Here is a 24,743-nt window from a genome sequence, read left to right as displayed (position 1 = left end):
AGTTTCCTGGCCCCACAACTGGCTCTCCTGAATTCTTTTTGTCTTCTAATCTTAATACATTCATTTTTCTTCATTTTGTAAGGTAAAAAAGATTTCATTGGTATAGTTAGATTCCAGGACCATTATTTCTTTAGGGATGGACTAAAGCTGGTATCTTTGTTTGCAAAAATATTTTTAATTTGCTAGAGCTTCTGTAGGAAGAAAACTTGTATTTTTAATTTTTATCTTTTAATTCTGTTTTCTCATGCCTCTTAAAGTCCCCTTTATGTGCTTGTTATGCAAAGCTTCTGACTCCATGGTATCATTAGGGCTTTTTTTTTGACTGTAACATGAGAAAGGCATGTGTTCTATATAATTTCAGCCAAGGATGGATTCCTACCCTCCTCCCCAAAACAGTCTCTAAATACTTTGTGTCAGCAAGTCCTTAATTCAGTATTTATAAAGCTGAGGAGTCCATTATTGAGGAAGATGCTCAAAGAACAGTAAGATCTGCAATGACTTGGTTCATTATATAAGAACAACAGTATTTAAAATACTCTTGAATTCTTTTTTAGAAAGTAAAACATTTTCTAAATGTTTTTAGATTCATAAATGCTTTTTTTAGAAAATAAAACATTTGATAAAATTTATAGTTAAGCATGTTGTTATCTTTTTGTTATTGTGTTGTTTTGTATTAATCACAGCATTTTAATTATTTGCACGTATTAACATTGTAGTTATATAAAATCTACATTTCTTTTGTCTATTGACTTGTTTTTCTTTAATTAGCTACTAAAAATATTAATAATGTATTTTTTTAAAATAAGAGATCCCTTACCATTATTTATTTATATTATGCTCTAATAATTGGGACCTGTTAAATTTGGTATGTTTGAAATGTTATTTAAATTTTAGTTTTTTGGAATTTTTAAATCTGATACCCATTAATTACTGCCATATTGAAATATAGTTTTCTTGTGTATATTACGGAAGTTATATTTTGTATCTTCCCTCTATCTGTTAAAGTATACAGTTTGTCCTCATGATTAACTTGTTTTATTATTTTTTTTCTTGACATTTTAGGAAAAATTATTGGGGGACGTGGCCACAAAATTAGCGACTATTTTGAAGTAAGTTCCTTGAGGTTTATTTCCAGTTCCTAATTCAGCAGAATTCCGCTGTGACCTGAGAATGCTTCCTTTTAAGTACCAGCTCAGGGCTGATCTGATCAGGGCTTTCATTCGTATGAATGATATCCTTTATTCCTGGGAACGTTACAGTTGGCTTTTATGTTGATATTGTGTCATAATTGTGAAAGTTCTTTGTCCTATATCTTGTAGGTATATCTTTGGTAGTGTTTTTGTTTTAAAGACCTTGAATCTTAGAATCAGTTATATCTAAAGTAACCTACTAAAGGTAGACTTTAAATGCAAGAACAAAGAGTAGACCTTGAAGTTGCTGATCTCTTGTAAGAATACAGGCTTTATCACACTGTAGCTGTATGTGAGCTCTATGGCTGAAGGCACAATGATTGGTAGAAATGTGTAGCAATTAAGAATAGTAAATGTGCACTCTTGCCCTTTCTGTAATGCTTCCCTGCTTCCACATAGAAACAGAGCTGCCAGTTTTAAATTAGAAAACATTGATGTGACTGTTAAAACAGCAAATATGTGGGCTGGCGTTGTGGTGTAGTGGGTTAAGCCATTACCTGCAATACCAGTATCCCATATGGGCACTGGTTTGAGCCCTGGCTGCTGCTCTTCCTTCCTGCAGCCTGTTGATGTACCTGGGAAAACAGTTAAAGACAGCCCAAAATTTTTGGCCACTATACCCAGATAAGAGACCCGGTGAAGCTCCCTCCGCCTGGCTCAGGCCCTGACCTTTGCAGCCATTTGGGACATGAACACTTGATGGAAGATCTCTCCCTTTCTGTCTGCATTTCCTCTCTGTGTTAGCTCTACTTTTTCATTTTTATTTATTTATTTTTTAAGGACACATTCATTTTACTTGGAAGTTGGAGTTATAGAGAGAAAGGGAGAAACAGAGAGAGCTTCCATCAGCTGGTTCACTCCCCAAATGGCTGCAAGGCCAGAGCTGACTGGGCAAGTTTGAAGCTGGGAAACAGCATCTTCCAGGTTTCCCATGTGGATACAGAAGGCCAAGGACTTGGGCCGTCCTCTAGTGCTTTCCCAGATCATTAGCAGCAGTCATTAGCAGCAATTTGCCTCTTGGTATAGAAGCACTGGGTAAGAAAATAACTAGCCATGAGGCAAATCAATTGGCTTCTCTTTATATGAAATTGTGTTGGAAAAAATAATTTTAAAAAATTTAGGTTTTGTACTGTTAAAGGGAAGAGACTTATTTGGTTTTGTTTGTATTTATTTGAGGGACAGACTTCCCATCTCTTGGTTCGGCCTCCTAAGTGTCCACAAATGCCAAAGGCTGTGTTGGATCTGGTGCTAGGTTCCGGAACTTAATCTCGGTCTCTGACATGCATGAAGGGGACCCAGCTACCTGAGTCATTACTATTGCTTCCCAGAATCTACATTGGTAGGAAGCTGGAGTCAGGACCTAGAGCTACAATCAGTCCAGGCACTCCAAAATGGAATGTAGGCATCTGGACCACTTAGCCAATATATGATGTAGGGAGAAGAGTTTCTCCCACAGTTCATACAGTATCGTGAAATTTTGGATTCTAGCATTTTAACAGTGATGATTCTGTTTCTAAGGCATCTCTACATGCAAGCATTTTTAATTTTCTTGGGATTAAGGGCCATATTTTTTATATTTTGGCAATCTTTACATTGCTGATAAGGGTAAAAAGTTACAAGGGCTAAAGGGAATATTGAGGAGAAGCCCCACCCAGTCCCCTACACACCCCAGGTCCTGGATGTAGGGCATGCTCTGAGATCCTTGCTCAAGTGGTCCTGGTAGTTCACCAGTTATGCATTGCTGCCAGTCTCGCCACTCCAGACACGATGAGACTGTTTAATAATCTACTGATTGACATAGTCCATCATGGAGTCTCCTTTTGTCCAGTGTTTCGCAGCCAACATATAGCTGTGGTGGTTGATTGACCTATCCTATCTTCTGTCTTTTCTTGGTTAAGGTTCTGAGTCTGCCATTTTGGTTGAGTGGGTCCCCAAAGAGACTTTGAGATGTTCCCAAACCAGATTCCTATATGTACTCTCAAGTACAGGGCCTGGCACAGTCCATCTCTCTGATCAACTGGTGGTTGCAATTGCTGGGTTGGTTCCGTCTTCTGTCCCGACTTCCACTGGAACCAATGGGTGTTACAGTCTATCCTGGTTCTGGTCATCACATACTCGGCCATCACATAAACCAGTGGGAGCTGCAGCCTAGTCAGAGCGACTCAGAATAACCCCCACCAGGCCTGCCCCTGCTCTGGTTTGCCAGTATGTGTAGCGGACTAGTCCAGTCTGTCCCATATCCCATTTGGCTCTCGTAAATGTCGAAGGGTATTGGAGCTTAGTTCCATCGAACCAGCTCAACTGTCAGGCCCTCTCGGATGTTGTTGAGTGCCTCTCTGTCTAGCCACCCCAGCCCCTGTCCTAGTTGTTTTGTGCCCTTGCATGTGAATGGTAGCCCAAGAGGAATGAGCCCCCTACTTCCCTCCCCGGGTCACTCTCACTCCCGAACTATGCACTCTCCAGGTGACCCTGTGGCTGGACTTGAGGGTATCAGCCCTTAGTGCCAGCTTCTGCTACGGTTAAGCCCCGAGAGCTCTCATCCCCTCTAGTTTTGTTAGTACTAGTAGGAATAGTCCGCCCATCCTGGCACTTCCCTGATCTAATCCACATGAGGCGCACAGGTGTTGCAGCCCTGCCTAGTCTGGTCTATCCCCATTCTAGCTCATGTCTCCAGTGGGAGCAGCTATCCAGCAAGGACACTACCCCTTATTCCCCTGTCGGCTCTGCCCCTCCCTCCTGATTCTCACGTTTTGATGGTTGGGTGCTGCGGTCTCCTCTGACACAGGCAGCCTCACCTCGGCATTCTGAGTTGTGTACTGCTCCCGCCTTGACCAAACCCGGCCTGACCCACACTCTGCTCCGGTATTCATATTTGCCAGTGGATGACGTGAACTGATTCAGCCTAGTCTGTCCCCAACCCATGCCAAATGCATGCCAGTGGGACAATTTCCATAACCTCTTCTGGGCTGTTTCCTTCCATGTTTCTTGCGTTTATTGGCAGGATCCGTGTCCTGTCAGAGGAGTTGCTCAGGCTCCTCCCTCAGAGCCCCTCCTGTTGCCAGGTTTTGTGCTTGCCAGTGGGTCCATGGGCCAGCACTACTCAGTTCACCTCCTGTCCTAGCAGAAGCAGTCGCTTTTCTTAACTGGCCTTCAACCCATTCTGGTTCTTGCTGTTGGATGTTTCAGCCCAGCCACAGCTCGTCCATACCCACATATAGCATATACATGGCTCAGTTGGGGTTGAGACCTAGCCTAGTCCGTCCCACATCTACCCCGGTCCTCCAGAACAGCAGAAGGTGTTGCAGTCTGACCCGGCCCGGTGTGCCAAGTCCCAGGCCACACTTGTGCCAAGGGAGGCTACAGCTGTGTCCCGATCAGAACACAGCCCCTTCCAGCCTGTATGCCCCTTGGTGGGGACCTCCACACAGCCAGCGTCTCCCCCCAACTAAGGACCATGTTTTAAATATGGCCCTTAAGATTTGAGGAAAAGCAAAACATGTTCACTGTTTTTTGTGGTAGAATTTGTTTGAGTCGGTCAGAAGGTCAGAAAGGAAAGAGATAATCTTCATAAAGTGAGACGGGGCGGTAAGTAGGCACTTAATGTTAACAGTGAAGACACCTCTGGGAGTACCCGCGTCCCATGTCAGGGTGCCTTTGAGTCCTGGTTGCTTGGCTTCTCATCCAGTTTCCTGTTCATGTGCACCCTGGGAGGCAGCAGATGGATTCCTACCAGCTGTATGGGAGGCCCTGGTGGGTTGCTAGGTTCTACTGACTATTGCAGGCATTTGGAGAATGAGCAGGAAATGGGAGATGCTTATATGAGTCTGTTTCCCCACCAACCTACACAAAAACACACAAAATAAAGTTTTGAGGTATAATCTTGTCATGTTTAAATATCAGGAGTCTAATAATCCATATGGGACTTGGCCGTAAGTGACCTCTATATTAGTTTTCATATGGCCATTTAAAATAACTTGACTTAGTTTAAAATATGTATGTGTGAATTCTTATTGGTGTGTCTCAAATAACAACAGTGATCTAATTCTTTTTTGTAATAATGTTTCTTTATCCTTTTTCTCAGTACCAAGGTGGGAATGGCTCCAGTCCAGTAAGAGGCATACCTCCTGCAATCCGTTCTCCTCAAAATTCACATTCACATTCCACTCCTTCCTCATCTGTAAGTTGATGTTTTACGAGTTTTCTGTGCACACTTTGTATAGATTATGTACATTGAATATCTTTTATTATTTGAATTGAAAACTTTAAAAAATGTTTCTGTGAGATGAGTTAAATCCTTTTTACTGAACTGATCTTATCAGAACTTTATTTTCAAAAGTGAGCTTCTTAGAGATTTCTCAAATTAATGGTATCCAAGAAATACTGTTTGTAAAAGAATGCTATTCCACCCTCCATCCTGTGCAGGTAGGGGTCATCCTGATTTGCTGCTGTGACTGGCCTGACTGGGATGAGCCATGCATCCTTGGACCTGGCAGTTGTCCACTGGTGTTGCTGCCTGTGTCCCCTGTTTGTCCCAGAGGCAGTCACCTGAACTTTCCAGGAATCCCTGTGTTATTACAGTTGCTCTTGATCCTGCTGATTGCCTTTAGCATCAGAAGGCAGCCCATGGTTTCATGTTTGGTTGGCCTTGGATCCTTCGGGATCTTTGATTTCCTGGAGTGGAACCCATAGCTGTGTGCCCTGACCTCAGCACAGGCATTGCATATTGGATACAGCCTTGGTAGACACTCATTCAAATGAAAGAAATCTATTAAGCACATGTAAAAGAGAAGTCTGCCTACTTTAGTTGAAGATCTCATAAACCTCTTCAGTCAGCAAAAAGAATGCAGTAACTTCTCAAGAGTAATGAAGATGATGAGGGGGACACAGCCTTTGGCACTGACAGGAAACCCTCCAGCTTGTGATGTGGATTCATTAGATGAGATAGGGAAAGATTTCTGAGATCAGGATAGGAAAGGCTTTGTGTCCCCAGTCAGCAGAAAGTAGCTACTGAAGACATGATCTATCTGTATCCTTGAGCAAGCTTTAAGATTAGAAATTCCTGAGTGGGGAATGAAGTAGGACATGTAGGTAGCTAGCTTAGAGTCATAAGTGGAAGCCACACCTCCTCCCACACTGTGCAATCCTGTCTGCCTACCTGTTAACTAAATGGCCCACTTCCCCAGGACGCACTTCCCCTCACCAGGGATCTATGGGTGGTATTAGGGGTGCTCTCTTTCTCTCTTCCTGTGGACAGAATGTTTCTGCCATCTGTGCAACGTGAAGTCAAACCAGAATATGTTGGCGTAACAGGCCAGTCTAACCCGTTTGTCTAGATCCAGAACCTCTGTGCCACCAATCTGCATCAAAGATGAGCTGCACCTGATGTAGTGGCTCAGCTCTGCATACTTGCCCTAGCTCCCTGCTCGTGGCCTGGGAAAGGCCACAGAAGATGGCCCCAAGTGCACGGGCCCCTGCCACCCATGTGGGAGGCCTGAATGAAGTTCCTGACTTCAACTTGGTCCTCCCTGCCATTGTGGGCCATCTGTAGAGTGAATTACTCAATGAAAGATCCATTTCCCCCAACCCATGCTCCACTCCCACCTGACTCTTTTGAATAAATAAATCATTTAAAAACTGCTACTGAGCCTGTAGAAATAAGATGAATACTCTCAATTTAGGTACTAATTCCTTTCTAGTTGTCATTTCTTAACAGCTAACATGATGGTGTAGGGCTGGGCGTTGTGGTCCAGTGGGTTTTGCTATTGCTGAGGATTCAGTCTGGTTTGCACTCCAGTGCAGCTTTTTGCTGTGATGCCTAGGAAGTAGCAGGATGGCCCAAGTACTTTGATTCTTGCCACCTGCGTGGGAAATCCAGCTTGAGTTCCTGATTCCTACTTGGAAACTGTGGCTTTTGGGAGCATCCAGAGAGTGATCAAGTTAGATGAAAGATCTCTCCCACTTTCTCTTGTCATTCTGCCTTTAAAATGAATATGTTGGGGCCTGGCGTGATAGTGTAGTAGTTAAAGACCTCACCTTGCACGCGCCGGGATCCCATATGGATGCTGGTTCTAATCCCGGCAGCCCTGCTTCCCATTCAGCTCACTGCTTGTGGCCTGGGAAAGCAGTCGAGGACAGTCCAAAGCCTTGGGACCCTGCACCCACGTGGGAAACCCGGAAGAGCTCCTGGCTCCCGGCTTTGGATTGACTTAGCTCCAGCCATTGCGGCCGCTTGGGGAGTGAACCATAAGATGGAAGATCTTCCTCTCTGTATAGCCTATAGCCACCTTTTCAGTAAAAATAAATAAATCTTTAAAAAATAAATTAAAAAAAATTAAATAAATATGCTGAATTTTAAAAATAATATTTCTTTCTAAAAATCCTTTTTAAAAAAGGTAGACAATTTAGAATGATTAATTTGCACCTTTTGTTGTGTTTCTCTAAAGTGTATGAGAAACTTTTTTATGCATTGTTTTGCACATTTTTAGTTTTTGTTTTTGAAAGGTCTTGTTTTCATTGTATAAAGCATGACATCTAACCAAAAAATTTGGGTTGCAGTTATTAAAATCAGAATTTGTTACTTATTAAGGCTCCTATTTTTATTTCCTCTGTCTCTGCCTATCGACATACCTGCCTTTGTCTTCTCCTTTTGTACTATGAGCTACGGTGTGTTGCTGTGTGAAAGTGAGGCATGGGACTCACCATTTGCTTTGACTGATGAGTTGTGGTGATGACATTGATAACATTTTGTGTTCTGTTGCTTTCAAAGAATGTGTTTTTAACCTAATGACAAGGTAAACCATGAAACTTTTCAGGAAATAGATGTTCAAGATACGTATTGTTCCCAACACTTGAGTACTATGGATTCTGCATTAAGAATTTTGTTTGTTTTTGAATTGCTCTGCTCTTAATATTTTTGTTTCAGGCTAATTTATTTGGCCTTATAGTATTTCACAGTATAAAAGCATAATGATTTATTTCATGGCAGTAGAATGTAAACGCCTCGAGGGCAGGGGATTTATGCTTGTGCCTCTCACCGGTTCTTACGTAGGAAGTGCTTACTAAGCTTGTTGGATAGATGGAGAGTAAAAGCATTCAAAATTATATTTCAGGATTTTTCTTATAAGAACATCTTCAGATATGTTCAGTAGTTGCTGCGAAGTAAAAACCCACTTTTTTTCTTGCAAAGATGAAAAGCTTGAGTGTGTGTGTATATTCATTCTATTTTATTTTTCTTAGGCTCGACCGAATAGCCCTTCTACAGCATTAGTTTTTGGGGACCACCCTGTTGTACAACCAAAGCAGTTATCCTTTAAAATTACTCAGGTAATCAAAGATTAAAGTTTTTTCAATAAACCAACCACCAACTTTTCATTAGCAACTGAAATACCTACTGTTTGCTTTAGACATTGTCACCAGTTATGCATCAAGAAAGCTTGTTGCTGAACAAATCAAAATTTTAATTTACTTTCAGATTGTCCTTTGTTACCTGCTGGCAGTTAAGTAGGTCTTTTAAGTAAAGCACAAATCAAAAAAACATTATTTGCTCACCGATTCTTTTTGAAGTCAGCAGTATATGTGACTAATATCTTCATGAGGCTGCTAAATTTGTTGTAAGTGGACATTGAGGCAGTTAAGTTGAATACATGTGTATCCACTTGTGCTACAGTTTAGAAAACTAATTTTGAAATTGAATTATCTGATTATATTTTATAGTTATATTTAGTCCCATGAGTTTACAATGGAGGTACTAAGTTTTTCACTTTAACTTAAATTCATGTATGCATGAATTTGCCAGAATAGGGCTGGAGAAAATAGATGGTCCATCTCAGCTCTGAATCAGTTTCCAGTAATCAAAATTGTGGTGGGTTTGCTTCCTGACTGTTAGAAATGTTTCAGAACCTCTCCCTGGAAGATCTTGGAACTGGGATTGTGATGCATTTCTTGGAGTGATTGAGCAGCTCATGAATGGCTTTGCTGTGTGAGGTGTTGCTCAAAGTACACAGGACTTCAGTGCGAGAGGAGGAATAAGTTTAAGGGGGTCTTTGCACACCGTGATGATCACAATCATAATTTATTATGTATGTGAAAATGGCTGAGAGAATAGACCTTGGGCCTGGTGAGGTAGCTAAGTGGTGCTTGCCTTTCACATGCCGGGATCTTATATGAGCACCGGTTCATGTCACGGTGACCCCGTTTCCCATCAGGCTCCCTGCTTTGGGACCCTGCACCCATGTGGTATACCGAGAAGAAGCTCCAGCCATTGTGGTCATTTTTGGAGAGAACCAGCAGACAGAAGATCTTCCTCTCTGTCTCTCCTCCTCCAAGTGTTATCACAAAAAGTGCTGTGCTAATTGCTTGATTCAGCCATTCTACATGTGCATCAAAGTAGAAAGTATACATCAAAAATACAGTGTTTGCTTTCAGTTAAAGAAACTTTATAAAGGTTTTGTAAAGTTTAAGAATTAACTGAAGTAATGTATAGCTCTTCATTTTGATGAGGATAAATTTTCTGAAGAATTAATGTCTTAGATTTTTTTTTTTTTTTTGTAAATCTGTACTATTTTTATCCATTTATTAGAGCTTAGAACTGCATTAAAATTTTTGGGATAGGTTTTACATACATAGCACAAATACACATATATTTCTTTACCAAGTGAAATCTAGTTTTATTTAAAGTTTGTATGCAGCAAGGTTGATAATGGAGATAATAAAAAAATAACTTTGTTTCATTTAGACTGATCTGACAATGCTGAAATTAGCAGCATTAGAAAGTAATAAAAACCAGGACCTGGAAAAGAAGGAAGGTCGTATAGATGATTTGCTCAGGGTAAGTAAGAAGGTGCGGAGGGGAAGGCATTTGATAATGATTCAGATGTCCCTCAGGATATCCACGTCCTGTACCCAGAGTGCTTGAGTTCAAGTCCCAGTTTCACTTTCAATTCCAGCTTTCTGTTAACAAGCACAGTGGGAGGCAGCAGGCAGTGACTTTAAATGCTTGGGACCTATTTTCCATGGGCGTTTGGATGGAGTTCTTGGCTCTTCTTGACACCTGACCTAGCTCTGGCTGTTGAGGCATTAAGGTGAACCAGTGAATTGGAGGTCTCCTTGTGTGTCTCAGCTCTTTCTTCATCTTTCTGTCTGCCTCTCCATTAAGTTAATTAACTGCTAAAAAAAAAAAAGGAAATGGAAGGGAAAAAGTAAATTATTTGGCAGCAGTGTTAATGAAAAATTTGATAACTTGGTGAGGTGGGGACAACCTCTTCTGGCAGTGTAAGTACATGATTGGAAATACCAACTTCAACGTGAAAGTATCTCAGGGGCTGGTATTGTATAAGCTGCTCCCTCTGACAGTGACCTCCTGTATCGGGTGTCATTGGAGTCCTAGCTGCTCTCCTTCCGACCCAGCTTCCTGATAATACATCTTGGAAGGCAGTGTGGGTGCTGGCTGGTGCTTGGATTCCTGCTTCGCACATGGGAGAGCTCAACGGAGTTCCTGACTCCTCTTCAGCTGGTCCAGACCTAATTATGTAACTTACGGTGTCATCCATACATTTAACGGAGAAAATGTCTTTTTAGCTACAAAAATAGAAAACTTACCTTTATTTTTAGTGTTAGACATGCTATGTATCTACCATTTTAGGTTTTTCCAATGAAGTGTGAACTAGATGACGTTGATACTGTTTAGAAAATTGAAAACCAGACCTAGAACTAGATACCTTACTTAACTTAGTCAATGGTGTACACCTTAGCAGGCGCCAAACCACCTTTTTTTTTTTTTTTGCCAGTGGCCATTTGGATATTTACTACATCATTGTTGGGTAACACAGAAATATCCCCTTGAAAATGAGCCTGCTGTAGATGTATGAGTTTTGAGACTTGTTTCCAGATTCCTTCACAGGGCCAAACTGAGTGATTTACCTGGGCTTTCCTCATCCCCACCTCCGAGTGTGGGTTTCAGGGTCTAGACTATGGCTGTAGAATCCGTGTATAGAATATCACTACTCAGTGACATTATTCTATAGTAAAAAGGTTTTGTTTGCTTAGTATTATACTCAAATATTTAATCTTATTAATCATGTCGCTATTTTATTTATTCAGAATATTGGAAATATTCCTATGTTTTTCATATGAAAAATCCTACATCTTTTGTGTTTTCTACTTGTATCGTAGGCTAACTGTGATCTCAGACGGCAAATAGATGAACAACAAAAATTACTTGAAAAATACAAAGAACGATTAAATAAGTGCATATCAATGAGCAAGAAACTTCTTATTGAAAAGGTAGGTTAAAAGTTCAGTGAATGTTATCTTTCACTAACCCCCTTTGCCATTTGTGCTTTTACAGTGTAAATGAATAAAACTGATGTTTCTTTCTTCTTTTATTTTTTCAGAGTACACAAGAAAAACTATCAAGCAGAGAGAAGAGTATGCAAGATAGATTACGCCTTGGGCACTTTACCACAGTTAGACATGGCGCTTCATTTACTGAACAATGGACAGATGGTTTTGCATTTCAGAATCTTGTGAAGTTAGTCATTCTAATGTTTTGGAAATTTTAGTATATGAGTTGACCATTTTTCAAAGCCATGTTTAATTTTCTTGCTATTTCTTGTTTCCTTAAATTTTCATAACTCCCCTTTTATTCCTAGTTTTCTATTGTTAAGGTTAGTTTTTATTTCCTTTTAAAGTATCCCCACTTCATGTTCCCAAAATTTAAACACTTTTCATATTGAATTCATATTTAGTTTTGCAGATTTGCCATATAAGTGATGAGACTCTCTACTTTGTTAGCATTTTCTTTTTTTAGCTTATTTATTTCTCCAACCAATATTTCTTGAGCACTAGTACTGAACACTGGTGTAGTAGTGATGATAAATTAGATATACAATAGATAGTATCTTTGTTCTCAGGAGTGATATGGTGTAGCCAAACACATTCTGATCAAGTGTTTGAAGAAATTGTATTTGTTAGAGTGGAGGGGTGGAAAAATATAAGTTACCCTGATAATGTGTGGGCAACACATCTTTCACTGGGGGGTAGGGATTGAAGTATACCTCACTTAAAAATTTTCTCATGGGGGGACTTCCCAGTCTATACGAAATTGTACCACAAAATTCAAAAATTCAAAATTTAAAAAAAATGGTGCTGCAAAAAAAAAGTTTTTTTTTTCCACATGAACCCTAAAGGAGATATACAGGCTGGGTCACCAGTGTGGGACTGAAAAATTGCAAACTTGTACTATCAATGTTCATGTTTTTATTGTTTCCGTGTTCTCCATATTTCAGTTGTAAAAAAAAAAAAAATGGAAGGCTAATACGGTTGTTTGTTTTTTATCCAGGCAGCAAGAATGGGTGAATCAGCAAAGGGAAGAGATTGAGAGGCAAAGGAAGCTTCTAGCCAAACGCAAACCTCCCACGGCTAATAATTCCCAGGCACCATCTACCAATTCTGAACCGAAACAAAGGAAAAACAAAGCAGTCAATGGAGCAGAAAACGACCCTTTTGTTAGACCAAATTTACCACAACTGTAAGCCTCCATTTTAAAATTCTCTTTAAAAAAATGTCTATTACCGGTGAGGGTGGTGTTCATAATGATTGTAATTAAATTAGCAAAATGGAAGTACAGGTATGGCCAGGAAAGAAGGTAGTAGTGAAAGTATATGGATTCTACCTTTTTATGTGGAGACTTAAAAGTTCTCTTTCAGAATAATTACTTTTTTCAGGTTGGAATCAGTTGTGGAGTTAGTTAAGGTTTTGATTACTCCACTGTTCCCATTAATACTTATTTTTCTGGAAAAATGTTAACTGAGTATTGGGGGCTGACATGTAGCACTTTTTCCTCGAAGTTTAACTCATTGGTAGGTTACAGTTATGAGGTGCTTTTCATCTTCATCTTCTTTGTCTTCTAAATTTTCTGTGCTACTGAATTGGTCTTTATAATTCCAAGGAAAAGATCTGAAAAAGACAGTGTGATTATTGTAGAAAAATTTGAAATAATGAAAATAATACAGGCCATGAATTCATCCTTTAGAAAACAGTGTTATTTAAAATTTCATTGTGTAGGTGCATCCAAAGGTACATAGTTTTTCTGTTCTAGAAGGACTTACATAAATTATTTGAGTAGAAGATAAGTGCTATCGTGTGTAACCTCCACTGTTTTGTACACACTTTTTGCATTCTTTCCTCGTCTTGAACAGTCTCCTGTTGATGCCCATTCTGTCATACACCGTCAGTCCTTGGCTCTCTGCGCGTTCCCTCCTTGTAGAAAGCATACGTGAGCCAACACAGAGGGACTTCCAGTCAATTCTAAGTCCCTACGGCCGGTGCATTCTCTCTGCCCTCAAAACTGGGCTTTCTTAAAGGAGTTGACTGTGTATACAGGCTTTTCGTCCTCGCCCACATTCTCTGGTTTCCTAACAAATTGTTCTTGTAAAGGTAACCATCTTCTTGAATATCTTCACTTTTGGGTTTTTGACTTATTCGAAAGCCTTGAATATTACTGACATCTTCTAAAAAGACATTTTCTTGTCTTTGATTTTGAGATACTCCAGTATAGTTTATATTTTCATTCACCTGTGTGCATCCTCTCAATTTTTTCTGTACACATCGTTTACATTGCAGCCTTAAAGTATGGCTGATTGTAGCAATCTGTGCTGGGTCTTCTTACTCCCCACTCCACACTCTGTTCTCTGCTCTGGGGATTTCTGATACAGGACGCAGGTATCCCAGGAAGCATTTTAACTGCCGTACCAAGTGCCCACCCCAAGATTTTCATAAAGCACGATAGAAAAGTAAACAGTAAGGATTTACCATATATTTTATATTGTTGAAGTTTTAGAAGTCAGTAATTCTTCCATTAGTGCTTTAAATCAAAAATATATTTTATATAGCAGTTATTTCATGAATTGTTTATCTCTTATTAACAGGGTGTAATTGGATTTTTTAAGTCAATAAACTTTTGCCGTTAGAATAATTTGGGGTCACTGAAGAGCAAAAAGCACAGAGAGTTTCTGTGTACCCCTGTCCCATGCGTGCACAACTTTCCCCGCTTACCATCCTCCTGTACCCTGGGGCCCCTTTGTTACAATTGATGAAACTGTTAGTACATCATTATTAATGTACATTAGGATTCAGTCTTGTTGAGTGGACTGTGGGTTACTCAAATACATGCTTTCTTTTTTAAGATTTATTCATTTATTTATTGTAAAGTGAGATATAAAGAGAAGAGGAAAGACAGAGAGAAAGATCTGTCATCCTATGGCTCACTCCCCAAGTGGCCACAGGAGCCAGCAACAACTTCTCAGTCTCCCACACAGGGCACAGGGTGCCAAGGCTTTGGGGTTGTCCTCTACTGCTTTCCCAGGCCACAAACAGGGAGCTGGATGGGAAGCAGAGTGACCAGGATACAAACTGGTGCCCATATAGAATCCCAGCACGTGCAAGGTGAGGACTTCAGCCACTGAGCTCTTGTGCCAGGTCTAATAATTATATTCTTAAAAGATCATTGGGACTACAATGTTAGAAACCAGCTTAATAGGCCCGGTGTGATAGCCTGTCTGCTAAGTCCTCATCTTGCACTTGCCAGGATGGCCACTGGTTCGTGTCCTGGCTCTTCCACTTCCCATCCAGCTCCCTGCTTGTGGCCTAGAAAAGCAGTCGAGGACGGCCCAAAGCCTTGGGACCCTGCACCCGTGTGGGAGACCTGGAAGAAACTTCTAGCTCTGGCTGTTGTGGCCACTTGGAGAGTAATCAAACAGATGGCAAATCTTTCTGTGTCTCCTTCTCTCTGTAAATCTGCCTGTCCAATAAAAAATAAACAAACAAACCCGATTTAACAGGGAAGAAAGAGGATGCAGTTAATAGTTATAGTTGAATAGAATAGTGAAATGATTATATTTTGGGTAAGGCCAGTGGGAACCAAAAAATGTGAATGAGTTTCAAAAGTATTCACCCGCTAGACCTACAGTACTTGGTTGCTGAAGGATAGCTGGTGGCAGCTGGTACTCACTTATGATAAGCAATTTGAGCAGTTTTTCTAGAGACTTCATATCCCTTACATGCATTTAGACCTATTTATCCAGTGTAACTTTTTCTGCATAAAACATCCAACCGTGTTGAATATTGTCTATGTTCTTTTACATTTAAATGGTTTAAGAGATCTTTGTGTGGTAACATCTTTTTTAATGATAATCACAGTGTGTGGGTTCTGAGTGCCTTCTCACATTTAGCACAGAGTTTTACTCCCGTGTAAAGTCTCTGATGCTGTACATGGTGGATTTGTCAATAAAAGCCTTTCCATATGTGGTGCTCTTTCTTTTCTTTCTTTTTTTTTTTTTTTTTGTTAAGATTTATTTATTTTTATTACAAAGTCAGATATACAGAGAGGAGGATAGACGGGGATGATCTTCCATCTGATGATTCACTCCCCAGCAACCACAATGTCCAGTGCTGCCCTGATCCGAAGCCAGGAGCCCAGATGCTCTTCTGGGTCTCCCACATGGGTGCAGGGTCCCAAGGCTTTGGGCTGTTCTCAACTGCTTTCCCAGGCCACAAGCAGAGAGCTGGATGGAAAGTGGAGCTACTGGAGTTAGAACCAGCGCCCATATGGGATTGCGGCGCATTCAGGGCGAGGACTTTAGCCACTGGGTACAGCTCCAGGCCTGTGGTGCTCTTTTACTGGGTTTCTTTGAACTCTCACCTCTTAGGATCCTGGAGTATGGCTGAAGGTTTTGCCATGTTGCCTAGACTCTTGATTGACAGGATGTGTCCCTTGTACATTACTTACATTCATATCTTCTCTCCGTATGAATTTGCTGATAAGCCAGCTGAGAACTGTCCATAAATGCTTTTCCACATTGCTTACCTTCATAGTTTTCACCAGAACAAATTCTCAGATGAATACCAGGATGCATCCTGTGTCTAAAGGCTTACCTGGGTGCCTTACATTGTAAGCTTTCTCTCTGGTATACACTCTTGGATGACCCATGAATAATGATAGCTAAAGGCTTTCTCACAAGCATTGCTTTTATTAGATTTCTCTCCTGTGTGAATTCTCTGATGTGTGGCTGTGGAAAAGCAGTGGCAGAAAGATTTTCCTCACATAAGCATTTGAACACTTTGTCCCAATCAGTGCAATCAAAAGACTCCTCCAGATAGCGGGGCTTTTGAGATGAGGGTTATACCTGAAGGCTTTCCCACATTCACTGTATGTAGAGGGTAGAGATGCGAGGCATAAGATGAACCATCTCTGAAGGCTTTTCCACATTCCTTACATTCGTAGAATTTCTCATCAGTGTGAAGCTTCTGATAGCATCCCAGGTGTGCTGCTTGCCTAGGCAGAGGCCTTTACGTGTGTTCCTTATGTATAAGCAGTTTCTCTACTCTGTGCTCTGTGATGTTGAACCAGGTGATGACTCTGTTGAAGGCTTGTCAGTATTGCTTATATTCATGTGGTCTTTGACCAGCAGGAATTCTCTGGTGGACAGTGATGGATGAACTGTTGATGCAGGTCTTCTCTCAGAATACACAGGTGTCTAAGATGACTTTCCTCTGTTTCAGTTCCTTGGAGTTTTTAGAGAAGCTTCTTTTATTAGACTTGTGATCATAAATACCTTATTTTATATTATCCAGGTGGGAAAATTTCCCTGATGTGATGTGTTCTTTAACTATTTCCTTCTCTGTTAGTGATTGTCTTTTGTCCTGGTAAATGTCTCTTGAATGATCTGCCTCTTTAAAGGACTCACATTTCCAGTTTTTTCTGAAGTGGAGCACTCAAATCCGAAAGTTGTCATTCTCTGTATTAGCAACATACAGTCTGCGAGAACTGCTTCAGAGGTAATTATTGCATCTCATACGTAGTTTATCTTCCACATCCTTTTTGCCTTGCTCCGATCAAGAGATCATGTATAGCTTCGAAATGTCAAAACCCAGGGTTACCAGGTGCCTGTCATTTACCAGGATCACACTACTGTGTAAACGCCTCTGGGAAAGATTCTGCCATCACCGTTCGTCCTGGGAAAAGTCTGCTGCCACATCTTGGAGTGTCACCAAGTTCTTGGGTCCAGGTTTCTCTACTTCAGTAGTCCTTGTGTTTTCTTGGGGTTTATCTCTGGGAATGCAACACAGCCTTGTTTGGAAGCTGAGGGGAAGCATCTCAATTGGAACATGAGCACTACTTGCAGATGAAGTCATTGAGTATTTCAGAACAGGTCAACAGCATCAGCCTAGAGATTCATTTAAGGCCAGCAAATTCTAAGCAGGATGAAGGGAAAGAAAAGGGAACAAGAAAAAATCAGAAACTGCCAAGGGGAAAAAGGTAACATCGAAGTAAGCATTTAGAAATATTCCAGGCAAGCATCAACCAACGGAAGCTGAATTAAGTCAAATACAGTGAAGTTTAAGACAAGGAAAAATTGTAAATCAAGTTACTGTCTCAATACTTATACCTTACTGGTTTTTTTTTTTTTTGAAGATTTATTTATTTTTTTTACAAAGTCAGATATACAGAGAAGAAGATCTTCCATCTGATGATTCACTCCCCAAGTGGTTTCAGTGCTGATCCCACATAGGATCCCAGTGCATTTGGAGCGAGGACTTTAGCTGCTAGGCTATGCTGCGAGGCCCAACCTTAGTTTTAACTTTGTGTGTGCATAAATAGGAATAATATATCTCTGTATTTTTAAATTTGGCCATAATGGGCCCGGCGCAGTGGCGCAGTGGTTAAGGTCCTCACCTTGCACGCCCGGGATCCCATATGGGCGCCGGTTCTAATCCCGGCAGCCCCACTTCCCATCCAGCTCCCTGCCTGTGGCCCGGGAAAGCAGTAGAGGACGGCCCAAAGCTTTGGGACCCTGCACCCCGTGGGAGACCCGGAAGAGGCTCCTGGCTTCGGATTGGCATAGCATCAGCCATTGCGCTCACTTGGGGAGTGAATCATCGGATGGAAGATCTTCCTCTCTGTCTCTCCTCTCTGTATATCCGCCTTTCCAATAAAAATAAAATGAATCTTTAAAAAAAATGATAAGTAAATAAATAAATTTGGCCATAAAGCAAATCCCAACACGTGTGAGATGATTGACAAGTTTGTGTAGTAGAGGCATTGTGTCTTTCTAAAATGTTTGGTAGAACCAACCCCTGGATGAAAGTGATTGGAATCCTACAGAACGTGTTCTGTGAGTGAAGTGAAGTTAAAGTAGAAATCAGCAATGGAAAGGTAGTGGGAAGGACTCCAGGGGGATCTGGTGGGAAATACACATCCTTAGTTACATATATACACAGAAGAAAAGCTAAAGTTTCCTAGGCTTGGCTGCTATTTCAGTAAGTTACAGTAGCAGAATTAACCAAAGATAGAAAAAGAGCAGAAAGTAATTATACAATACAGTCAACTAACCCCACCCCCAAAAATGAGCTGAAATTTTTCTTAAGAACACACAGTCCATCTATGGCCATACCACCCTGAATGCACCTGATTTCATCTGATCTCGGAAGCTAAGCAGGGTCGGGCCTGGTTAGTACTTGGATGGGAGAACACACAATCAATTTGTGAAATAAATCTAATCGTTTTGTAAGGCTGATTAAAAAAACGCCACCATTATTAGGAAAGAGTAAAGGAATTGTTCCTACTAAGATAATTAAAAGAGAAAAAAAATGTTATCAAAGGCTTAAATTTGATAATTTATAAAATAAATGAAGTCCTAGAGAGTAATAGTTAAACTAAACTGTGATATTAGCAAAAACAAATGCCACATAGTTCTGTGACTATTAGAAAAATGAAACCTTTGACCTGGGGCTTGTGTGATGGCATTTTAGGCCAACCCTTTGCCTGCAGCACTGGCAACCCATATGAGTGTGCTGGCTCAAGTCCCAACTACCCTACTTCCAAACAGAGCTCCCTGCTAATGGGCCTGGGAAAGCAGTGGAGGATGGCCCAAGGATTTGGGCTCCTGCACAAACCTGGAAGACCAGAAGCTCGTGGCTCTGTTTCAGATCAGCGCATCTCTGGCCGTTGTGACCACTTAGGGAATGAAGCAGTGAATGAAAGATCTCTCTCTCTCTGTAACTTTTAAGTAAAATAAATGCATTGTTTAAAAAAAAAAACCGGTCTTTGAGCAAAGACAGCTCCAGGTTCAGATGATATGTGTAGGAATTCTACCATTTGTGCATGAAATGGTGTCAGTCTGTTATAAAATTCTGGAGAACTGAAAAAATGGAAATGCTTTATTTTATGAGATCAACATAATGTTGATGCCATAACTTCACAATGTACCAGATAAAAGATACTGGTGAGTGTCAGTGGTGGAAATAAACATCCTAATCTTAAAGGATTAGCAAAATAAATACAATATGTAATACATTAAGAGATAATTTATCAAACCTAAGTTGGGTTTATTTTGAATGTGAAATTAGTTTAGCATTAAAAAAAAAGTGAGTTCTGGGGCTGGTGTTGTGGCATTAAGCTGCCACCTACAATGCCAGCATCCCATATCAGCGCTGGCAGCTCTGCTCCTGATCCAGCTGTCTACTCATGCTGCTGGAGGCAGTGCGAGATGGCCCAGCTGGGAGACCCAGAAGGAGCTCCGGCCTCCTGGCACAGTCCTGGCTGTGGTGGCCATTTGGGGAGTGCAGCAAATGGAGAATTCTCTGTCTCTTTTTCTCTCAAATATTGATTTTAAAAATGATTTAAGAAAAAGGAAAACAAATCATTGTTATTTTCCACATCAACAAAATTAATACGATTATCTTAATAGATGCCAAAGTAAGAAACCTCAAATTAATTTATGTGTGATTAGAACTCGGCAGATAGGCTTTCCTTAGTCTGTAGCATGCAGTTGTTCCTGTTCTTGCCGAGTGTTTTCATGCTGTACACTGGCGGGGTCACCATGCGCATGGCCCTGTGCCTCTCCAGGCTCTTCCTGACGTCCCTCTGCTGTGCTTTTTAATCAAGCTCAGATGTCAGCTCTTTATTTTAACCCTTTGCCATGTGAAATAATGTAATTCACAGTTGCCAAGGGTTACTGGAATGTGGCATTTTGCCTACCCACACCCATTTATTTTGGTATGTATATCTAGGGATGATATTTCAGGTTTATGTGGTAATTCTGTGTTTGTTTAGTCACTGTTTTCCGTGTCTGCATCATTTTCTGTTCCCTCCATCAGTAAGCAGGGGTTCCTGTTTCCCTGCATCCTTGGCATTACTTTTATTTTTCCTTTCTGCAGAAAGCAGTACCATCCTAGTGTGTACAAAGTGATGGCTCATTATGGGTTTAATTTGCATTTCCCTAATGACCTAATGATGTTAAATAACTCTTAATGTGATTGTCAGTCTATAAATCTTTTAGGCAAATGTGTTTTGCTCATTGGTAGATTAAGGACTGTTTTGACTTTTTGTTACCAAGCTGTAGAGTTCTTAATGTATTCTGGGTTCTAACTTTTGGTATATGATATGCAGATTTTTTTTCTCCCATTTGGTATGTTATCTTTTATTTTCTTAATAATGTCCTTTGATATGCTGAACTTTTTACAGAACTCATTGATCAGTTTTTGTTGTTATTGCCCTCATGCTTTTGCTGTAAAATCTAAGACTCCATTGCTGAATACGTGATCATGAATATTTCCCCTACTTTCTGTTCTAAGCATTTCACAATTTCATGTTTTGGATTTATGTCATGGATCTGTTTCTGTGCGTACACTGACATAGAGGGTTCAGCTGCATTCTTTTGCACATGATTTTGACTCACCCAGTACCATTTGTTCAAGAAACTGTTGAGTCCCCATTGAGTAGTTTGATGCCCTGACAAAAAGCAGTCACTTGAGGCGCACTTTGGGGTTCCCTGTGGGCTCTGTTCTTTGATCTACATGGATGTTGTTGTAGCAGTGCCCCATGGTCCCAGTTCCTGTAGTGTAGTGAGTTTTGAGACCCTGTTCCGTTTCCTGTGAATTTGAGTATCAGCTTTTCTGTTTCATTAACTAAGTGTCATGTCTTTTTAGAATTTTGCTGACAATTGCAGCAAAGTTTTAGATGGCTTTGGAATGTCTTATCCTCTTGACAGTATCATCTCTCATAGTCTGGAAACATACATGATGTCTTTCTACTTAATTAGCTCTTTTAAAATTTCTTTAGAAATGTTTTGTTGTTTTTCAAAACTATACTTCAAAAGTAGAAAAGCATAATGTTACGTAAGTAAATTAATTAGAATTACACCAGCGGCATGTGTGTGTATTCAAAAGCTATTTTGCAATTTTTTGCAGCCTTTTTTTTTTTTTACTGGGTTAGTTGAGATATTACTTTAAATTTCAAACCTCATATCATTATAGTGTCATTTTTCCGCAGAAGTGTTTTTCCTTCTCCTTGTGATACCTCCCTGCATTGACATTGCAACATTTAATTCTCTACATTTACTGTAAGCAACCAATGCTGTCAACCCTTGCTGTATTCCTTATAGCAGAATCCAGTAGCTGTGCTACACTGAGACTGGATAGATTCGTTTCAATGTTTATTTAACTTCTAGCCGTGAAATACTGTCTTGGGATTGGTTCATTTGTTACCATTGTAAAACATATTGCTGAGACCACTGATTTTGGAGCTCAACCCAGCACCCTCCGAACACAGAACCGAACACATGGCTAGGGTGTGATAAAATTCTTCAAAAATTAAGTAGTGGTTTTGTTGTGGACTCATTTTTTTTCTTTGTTTCCTTTTTTTTCTTTAATGATTTATTTGTTTTTACTGGAAAGTCAGATATACAGAGAGGAGAGACAGAGAGGAAGAGCCATCCACTGATTCACTCTCCCAAGTGGCAACAATGGCTGGAGCTGAGCTGATCTAAAGCCAGGAACCAGGTCTCCCACATGGGTGCAGGGTCCCAAGGCTTTAGGCCGTCCTGGACTGCTTTCCCAGGCCACAAGCAGGGAGCTGGTTGGGAAATGGGGCCCCCAGGATTAGAACCAGTGCCCATATGGGATTCCAGCACATAACAAGGCGAGAACTTTTGCCACTAGGCTAATGTGCCGGGCCCACCTTTGTTTCTTTTTAAAGATTTACTTTACGTATTTGAAAAGCTGACTTCTGGGGAGGGAGGGAGAGAGAGAGAAATCGTCTAGTCCCTGGCTTGCTTCCCATATGGCTGTAGTAGTTAAGGCTGAGGCTGTGCCTGGAACTTCATCCAGATATTGGGCCAGGTGCTTTAGCAGGAAGCTGGATTGGAAGTGGAACAGCAGAGTCTCTTGTAAGACCTACACTGCTGAAGTCACAGGTGCTAGCCTCAGCTGATCTGAAACACTGGTTCCCAGAATGATTTTTCTTGGGAAATGCTAAATGGTGTATAAATCTTTTTTTTTTTTAAGATTTATTTATTTTTATTACAAAGTCAGATATACAGAGAGAGGAGCAACACAGAGAAAGATCTCCCATCCGATGATTCATTCCCTAAGTGAGCACTATGGCCAGTGCTATGCTGATCCAAAGCCAGTAGCCAGGAACCAGGAGCTCTTCCAGGTCTCCCACGGGGTGCAGGGTCCCAAGGCTTTGGGCTGTCCTCAACTGCTTTCCCAGGCCACAAGCAGGGAGCTGGATGGGAAGTAGAGTTGCCGGGATTAGAACCGGTGCCCATATGGGATCCAGGAGCGTTCAAGGCGAGAACTTTAGCTGCTATGCCATGCCGCTGGGCCCAAATGGTGTATAAATCTTGTTGTGATCCTACACATATTGAAACAGTTCTTATTCCAAGTTATATTAAAATTTTTAAATCAATAGAATACCCATAAAGCACTTTTAATATTTAAAGTCTCCGTCTTTTTAAAAATAATTTGAGATACAAATTAAAGCATATCTTACCCAAAACGTTTAAAACTGAAAGTGCTTCATATTTTTGCTTGTGGAATGTGTTCCTGTACCAGTGGAGTATCTTGGGGCGGGGACCCAAATCTGAGCACAACATTTACTTAGGAGTGTTTCATTACGCCTTACACACACAGCCCAAGTAGTTTTCTACACTGGTCTTAGCACACCACGTTTTGGTTTGTACCTGTCACATGAGGTTGTCTGTGGAATGGTGTCCTTGTCGCATTGTCTGAGCACTCAGGGTGGGATTTTGGAACTAGCAGATGAGAGCTCCTTGCTGCCCTCCTTCCCATCTCTCCTCCACTCCTCTGCCCTGCCTGCCCCTCCCCATCTGTCTCTTTTGGTGCTTTAGAAAAAATATAAGTACAAATGTGGATTTTTGTATTAGAGGTGTTTAACTAAAAATTTAATGTTGCATATAGTTCAAACATTACTTCATCCTGCTTCTAACACATTATGGCAAGCAAAGGAAAAATTTCTTGTGATTTTTGACTGTTACAGAGCCATACTGTACTGATCGCCTGTTGCTTTAGTCAACCACAGGGAGTCCGAGTTAGGGTATTACGTTTATGCATAACTACATTTTATGGGGTTTATTTTTTTAAATGATAACACCAGTTACTGTTATTCAGAATTTTTCCTTCATCACATTATTCCTTTTCTACCTCCTGTCTCCACTGTAAAATCGTACTGAAGCTTGAGGAAAGCTGGTCTTGTTTTTCCAAGGTATCCTTAGAATCGGACTTCTGGAATATTGCTTGATGCATCGTACTCATTAAATAGTTCATTTTTCTTTCTATAGCTGCTAAATGTTGTCCGAAAAACAGAATGCCTGGTTTATTTTTTGGTTGGAAATAATCAACATATCACTTTTTAACATTTGGTTAATTTGCTTGTATTTTGTTACTTAAAAAACACTAAGTATTAATCTCAAGGTGGCAAACTAAAATTTCACTCTTGGCAGGTTGACTTTGGCAGAATATCATGAACAGGAAGAAATTTTCAAACTTAGACTAGGACATCTCAAAAAGGTATGTGACACGATGGAGTTTTGGTTTCATTTGTAATCAGTTTATGGAGAGGTGTGTTGTCTGTCTTATTGAAGAAATGAAATTTTAAGAGATCTCAAATTTAAAACTTCAAATAAAAATAGATGCATTAAGGTTGCATTTTATATTGAGTATATTAAAATATACTTTGTTATGTGGCAAGTTCAAAATATTGAGATACTTCTCTAGAAATATCTGGAAACAATATTGGTAACAATATTGGTAACAAATGCTTCGCTCCAAAGATGAATTGTGAAATTCTGTGTTATTGGTATCTATTTTATAATAAATTGAAATAGCAATTTTAATAGTAAATTTCTTTGGCTGAACTTTTAAGTTTTGGATTTCTTGATTAAATGTTTCAATTAAAGCATGTATGTGAGAAAACTTTAAAAGGCTAATCAGTAGTAATATACAATGGCATAATTTATAGAAAGAAATATTACTGTGTGTTACTGTAGTGAATTCTAATAATGTATAACATTGTACTTATGTGTAAAACCTCTTAAGATTGCAAATAATCTACTCTTTTTGCAGGTCTTAACTTTAATTCAAACCATTTCAGAGAAGCAATGATAGACTTTTCCCTCAAACTGAAGCTCCTGATTATGTGAAATTCTTATCCTCTAACCCAGTTTTTTAGTTCTGCTTGTGTCAGGCTATTTA

At 40.3% G+C, this 24,743-nt stretch overlaps 1 protein-coding gene across 2 annotated transcripts in view; it reads left to right on the top strand.

The window, feature by feature from the left end:
- The window catches only part of TLK1 (tousled like kinase 1), a 143,471-nt gene that overhangs the window by 92,893 nt on the left and 25,835 nt on the right, over nt 1-24,743 (top strand). For both annotated transcript variants that reach the window (XM_040971701.1, XM_040971702.1), the window contains 8 exons: nt 1,063-1,109; nt 5,272-5,367; nt 8,427-8,513; nt 9,925-10,017; nt 11,361-11,471; nt 11,582-11,718; nt 12,529-12,717; nt 23,993-24,059. In XM_040971701.1, the coding sequence (XP_040827635.1) occupies nt 1,063-1,109; nt 5,272-5,367; nt 8,427-8,513; nt 9,925-10,017; nt 11,361-11,471; nt 11,582-11,718; nt 12,529-12,717; nt 23,993-24,059 (827 nt within the window). The remainder of the gene's footprint in view (nt 1-1,062; nt 1,110-5,271; nt 5,368-8,426; nt 8,514-9,924; nt 10,018-11,360; nt 11,472-11,581; nt 11,719-12,528; nt 12,718-23,992; nt 24,060-24,743) is intronic.

This window comes from Ochotona curzoniae, unplaced genomic scaffold (assembly GCF_017591425.1).
Source record: "Ochotona curzoniae isolate NIBS_2020 unplaced genomic scaffold, NIBS_Ocur_1.0 contig_2210, whole genome shotgun sequence".
Classification (NCBI taxonomy): domain Eukaryota; kingdom Metazoa; phylum Chordata; class Mammalia; order Lagomorpha; family Ochotonidae; genus Ochotona; species Ochotona curzoniae.
The sequence above is the reverse complement of the archived record's forward strand: the minus strand, read 5'-3'. Positions and strand labels throughout refer to the sequence as shown.